At 39.8% G+C, this 5,860-nt stretch overlaps 1 protein-coding gene across 1 annotated transcript in view; it reads left to right on the top strand.

Annotated features, from left to right (window-relative positions):
- Nucleotides 1-5,398, top strand: part of ZC3HAV1 (zinc finger CCCH-type containing, antiviral 1) — a 63,149-nt gene extending 57,751 nt beyond the window's left edge. Inside the window, exon 14 of the mRNA XM_007466603.1 lies at nt 5,136-5,398. Within this exon, the coding sequence (XP_007466665.1) occupies nt 5,136-5,398 (263 nt within the window). The remainder of the gene's footprint in view (nt 1-5,135) is intronic.
- Nucleotides 5,399-5,860: the final 462 nt, after the last annotated feature.

Raw genomic sequence — 5,860 nt, 5'->3', positions numbered from 1 at the left:
GTGGTACGCGGGGCCTCTCACTGTTGTGGCCTCTCCTGTTGCGGAGCACAGGCTCCGGACACGCAGGCTCAGCGGCCATGGCTCACGGGCCCAGCCGCTCCCCGGCATGTGGGATCTTCCCAGACCAGGGCTCGAACCCGTGTCCCCTGCATCGGCAGGCTGACTCTCAACCACTGCGCCACCAGGGAAGCCCCTGTTTGTGTTTATTTTTAATGTTGGCTTTCCAGTCCTGTCTCCCATGATGCTGTTAATACGGTCTAGATAGACTGGTATGAACCACTGGGCCCATAATCTTAAAAAGATCAGGCAGTTATCTTAAAAGAGGCCAAGGGGCAGATCTCAAAGAGATGGCTACTCTCTGAGGGGAAAAAAAGAACCCCTGTTGCACACTTGAAACCCCTCTGGATAGGCTGCTGTCTGTGTAATTTATACATGACTATGTGTAAGAGGTGGTAAGACATGCCTGGAAGGATAGAAGGGCTCTGGGTTTCGTCTTGATAAACTGGAGTTGGAAACCAGGCATGTAACAGGGCGTAGGGGAGATGAGGGGAAGGCAGGTGAGTAAGCAAGTTCCTACAGGCTGGAAGGTGGCCCAGAACTGATCAGACTGGTTTGAGGAGGGGAAGTGCAACAGTTAGGTGAAAGCCACCCCACCTTAACAGCAGACGAGATTATAAAAACTCAGATTTGGATAAAAAGCAGAAGCAAAGTGAAATTAGAAAAAGAAGCACTTGTTTGGGGGGCGGCTAAGCAAGGAAGGACCTGTTCTGATACCAACTGGATTCAAGACCCTAGACGGGACATGTATACGGTCAGGGAACATGTTTAAGATCCAGGGTGCAAGATTCTGCAACCCAGGTACCTCAAGATGCCAAATGGTTAGAAAGAAGGAAACAAAAATGTCAAGATAATCTGAGTGTCTACGTAGAAAACTCCAAAGAGTCTCCAGGGCATTGGAATGTTCGTGTTCTACCAGGGAGTGCAACACACGCATTCCTCTGCTCCTGGACTCCCCTGTCATCTCTGACTTTTAGCCACTGACCACCCTCTGGGCCCAGACCCACGGTCCCTGAAAGACTGAGTCAGAGGCAAGTTGGCCCTTTTTGACTCTCAACCGGGAAAGGGTTCCTTCTCCTGGTCTTATTCAGAGTTCTTTCTAGTTAAAAAAGTCTGCCATTTTTTGCCATGTATTTCTAGATCCTATGTTGGTAATCAAAAGCTGATAATTCTTTCTCCTTATATATTCCTTCCAAGATTCTAATTCTCTTTGAGGCAAAGTATGTGTCTGGCTAAATGAAGGATAGTTTATAAAGAATTGGAGGAAAAAAAGCATAATATTTTTGACAGTATTATCCCATTATATCAGTTATACTGAATGAATGAAAAAATGAATCAAAGTAGACTCTAGAAAATCAGCACATTGTGAAGTCTAAGTGTGATTTCTAGGACAAACAAAAGCTAGCTAGGCAAAAAAAAGAAAAAAAAGTTGAGACAAGAGTGTTTATGAAGACGAGAGATTGACAAAGGCCAGGGAGGCTGTGGACAGCACAGCACACTTACGGTGTGGTGAGAGTGACGAAAGATGAGGTTGTAGTCGTAGGTTGTGGTCAGATCCTGAAAGACCTTGTAAGCCATGCTAAAGGGATGATGGATTTTATCCTGAGGACAATTGCAAACCACCAATGGCTTTAGGAAAGAAATGACATGTCTCTGGCTACAGTGTGAAGAGAGGATGGGCAGGACCAGGATTGCAGGTGGAGAGAACAATTAGGTTGTTTCAGGAGTCCCGGCCAGAAATGAGGGTGGCCTACAGCCACGCAGTGGCAGAAGGAGGGAAGAGGATGTTGGGTTTCAAAGGATCTGTTCCTTGAAAGGGGTATTTGCAACAAAACAGAGTCCAGGTCTTAGGAGAGTGGGCTAAAAGGTTGGGTCTTTGGTTTGGATCATTTAAGCTTATGTAGACTCCAGATTATATAAGCATGATTTAAAAACAACTGATGCTGTGCTCGCTTCAGCAGCACATATAGTAAAATTGGAACGATACAGAGACGATGAGCATGGCGCCTGCTCAAGGATGACACGCAAATTCGTGAAGCGTTCCATAAAAAAAGATAAGAAAAGAAAAAAAAAGGAGAAAAAAAGCCAGATGCTTTCTTTTAAAAATCAGTTATTTAGGGTGATGGTTATTCTTTTCTCAGTGGAGAATGATAAAAATATCCTCCAAAGATCTGTAATGCCTGTATAAAGAGTCATTCTTCATTTAGTTATCATTGATAAACAAAAATAATCATATTAGCACTCAGACTTTCTTAGAAGATAGAAAAAATTTAATTGAACAACTGTAAAAAAAACTCAGTGCCATTAAGACATATGTACAGCTATCCCTGAATGTCGAAAATAGGTTTTATGGTTAATTCCAATTGCTTTAAGTCAAATCTGTTTTTACCAGTAATTCCATATTATTTACATCTTTTACATGCATAACTGGAATTCACTTATCTGTAAATGTTAGCATTCTGGAATGTCACTCAGGGTCTGAAAGAGTGAACAACTGTGTTGTCATAAAATTCCTGTGCCAAAGATCATGTATGTTTATCCTTGGGAGCCCCCCAGAATCCATTTAGTCTTATGCCAATAACAGTGTTTTTTTTCTCAGCCCAGCACGTGTGTGGAGTGGGAATAAAGAGATACTAGAGGCAGGCAGCAAGAAGAAAGTTAGTAGCTTTTAGGTGGAGAAGGAGGAAAAATGATCTGCAAGGCACAAACACAGTTTTTTTTTCTCACGCTGGAGTCATTAGTATAGGAGAAAACAGCTCTATCCACCTTAGTAACTCAACAGGGCATCCCTCTGTTATAACACCATATGTCAGAATTAATATCTGCATCTGAGGTATTAGTAAAATAAAGGGTAAAATGAGTTTGTTCTGTTTTTTTTTTTAAATCAGAGAGGTGTGTATGCTTGAGAAAGATTTCGTTCCAAAACAGCTTGAATTGTTCAGAAGTTCTAGAAATTGACATACGAGGAATTGCTCTTTGTAGACACTTAGGAAATGAAGTATGGGGCTTCCCTGGTGGCGCAGTGGTTGAGAGTCCGCCTGCCGATGCAGGGGACACGGGTTCGTGCCCCGGTTCGGGAAGATCCCACGTGCCGCGGAGCGGCTGGGCCCGTGAGCCATGGCCGCTGAGCCTGCGTGTCTGGAGCCTGTGCTCTGCAACGGGAGAGGCCACAGCAGTGAGAGGCCCGCATACCGCCAAAAAAAAAAAAAAAAAGAGGGCACAGCCTCTATTCCTAGTTTGCTTGCGGAGGCTATAACAGAGCAGTACAGAATGCAGCTGAAGGAGCATCTTTGGCACAGAGAGGAGTGGGTGGCACAATAGAAATGTGGTGGGTTGACTTTTGTTTGTATCCCTGGTCATTTTCCAAGTACCTATTGGCTCACTGCATAAGACTGTAAAAAGATCTTGATGGACCTACTAGTTCTTGAATTTAAGCTTGTTTTGGTCACACATCGGTAAGAAAAAGACAATACAACAGGGAGGAAAAAAAAAGATGAAAAAGCAGTTCATATATTGGCATATATGAAATATGCCAATAAGCATATGAAAAGATGCTCAGTATACTAGTATTCAGAAAATGCATATTAAAATCAGATCTTTTTGCCCAGTATATTGACAAAAATTAAAAGGATAGATAATATCCAATGTTGGCAAGGATGTGGAGAAAACATGATTTTATTATTGGTGGTAACATTTTTAGATTACTTTTAGAGGGAAGTTTGTGATATCAAACTTTAATATGCTCATATCCTATGACTCAGCCACTATAGTTTTGCAGTCTGTTCTACAGAAATATTTATATGGGTTCTCAAAGGTATATTTACTAGGATATTTTAGCACTTATTTAGAAGTGTTACTGGTAATAGACAAAAAAAAGTGAAACCAACCTACATTTTCATCAGTTAATTTCAGGAGTAATTAAATTAAATTATGATGCATTCTTACAGTGGAATCCTATACAGCCATTAAAAAGAATGAGTTGGGTTTAGATGTACTGACATAGCAAGATTTCTTGGACTAAAGTGGGAAAAAAAGTTGTAGAACAGTTCATATAGCATGATCCCATTTAGGAACAAATACCCATAAAACTTATCAGAGTTTATGTACATATGTGTATGTAAATACATAGAAACAAGTGTGAGAGTATTCCCACCAGGCCATTAACTGTGTTTGGGAAGGAGAGTCGGAGTGTAAATGGTAGGTCAGTATAGCCAGAATTTTAGTTTTTAATTCTAAATATAGCTGAACATCATTTACCCAGAATGGCCTGTATCTGACTTATTCAGGATAAAGCAATATTTCTGGAATTCAAACATCTTAATTATGAAAAATAAATCAATAATAACACCAAGCAAAATAAAAGAAATATGTATTAAACATGTGTCATCGTAAATACAGCAAATTCATTTCACTTATTAATTTTTGCATAGAAAATCAGAATTTGCAATATATACTCCTTTAAAGGGCAGAAAAACATTGGGCAATAATAAAAATAAAAACAGGAAATTTTAATTTGTCAGGAAATGGTTGTTGATCTGCTGAGTTTGGAAACATCAGTGATTATCAGAGGTTGTTTTAGAATTGAGGCGATGGATCAACTGTCTGAAGAACTCTGCCCGGGTCAGTTGTTTGCTCGTGCTACATCTCGTCCCCATTTTCCCTTTTTCCAGAACCTTCCCATAGTAGTAATTGGCCTTTCCTCCTTAGAATGTACACAATATAATACTCTCTTAGAGTATCTTTGGTTTATCAATTACAATTCAACTTGCCTTGCATGAATTGTGCCACTGTGATATCAGCAGTTGCTCATTGTATCCGGTGGCTTAACACCATACCTGTGAATCCTGCAGAGTAGCAAATGTTTCTGTTATTTCAGTAGGGTTATACACTGTATTCAAGTTTACTTGCATAATGAACATTTTTTTAAGTACAAAGGAAAGTTATAAGTATCAGTAAGCTATTGCTGACATATATACTTGGTCAATGCCTATCATGTGATTATGTGTAAATAATCTTATAAACTATATACCTTCTTTTATAATAATTCTTAAACTTGTTCTTTTTCTGATTATTTCCAGGAAATTACTTCACAAAAGATGCCATTAATTCCCATAAAAGTTGCCTGTGTGATCCGAAAAACATCGTTATGTTTGTAGCCCGAGTCCTGGTTGGAGATTTTATTGAAGGACATAAGGCTTACATGAGCCCTCCTCTGCGGTATGACAGCTGTGTGGATACAAGGTTGAATCCCTCTGTTTTTGTCATCTTTCAGAAAGATCAGATTTACCCAGAATATGTGATTGAATATACGGAAATAGACAAAGCCTGCGTGATTAGTTAGAAATGTTGGTTACAGCGTCATAAAGGATGCCATAACCATTCTGTTCACTTATAGAACCAGACTGCCCCAGATAATAGTTAAACTTACATTTCCTCTCCTATAAATGCCTTTGATCAGTGGTTCCCAAATTTTGCTGCATATTTGAATCATCTGGGAAGCTCTAAAACATTCCACTGTTCAGATTTCACCCCATTCCAACTAAATCACTTTTTCTGGGGATGAGAGCCAGGAAGAGGATTGAAATGTGTCATAAAGTTTGGGAATCACTGCCTTAGATGTAACTGGTAAAGGCTCACTTCTAAAACTTCTGTAATTGCAGCAAACTTTCTCTCCCAACTACTCTTTTAGTTTATTGCATGACATGGTTTTGTTTTGGTTAATTTGGGAAATTTGAGAGAAATCTAAAAATGCCTATTGAAATAAAGACATAAGACAGTACAAGCAAATCTTGGATGGAAGATT

This window comes from Lipotes vexillifer, unplaced genomic scaffold (genome assembly GCF_000442215.2).
Source record: "Lipotes vexillifer unplaced genomic scaffold, Lipotes_vexillifer_v1.1 scaffold71, whole genome shotgun sequence".
Taxonomy (NCBI): domain Eukaryota; kingdom Metazoa; phylum Chordata; class Mammalia; order Artiodactyla; family Lipotidae; genus Lipotes; species Lipotes vexillifer.
Note: the sequence above shows the minus strand (reverse complement) of the source record. Positions and strands in the feature narration are given on the sequence as shown.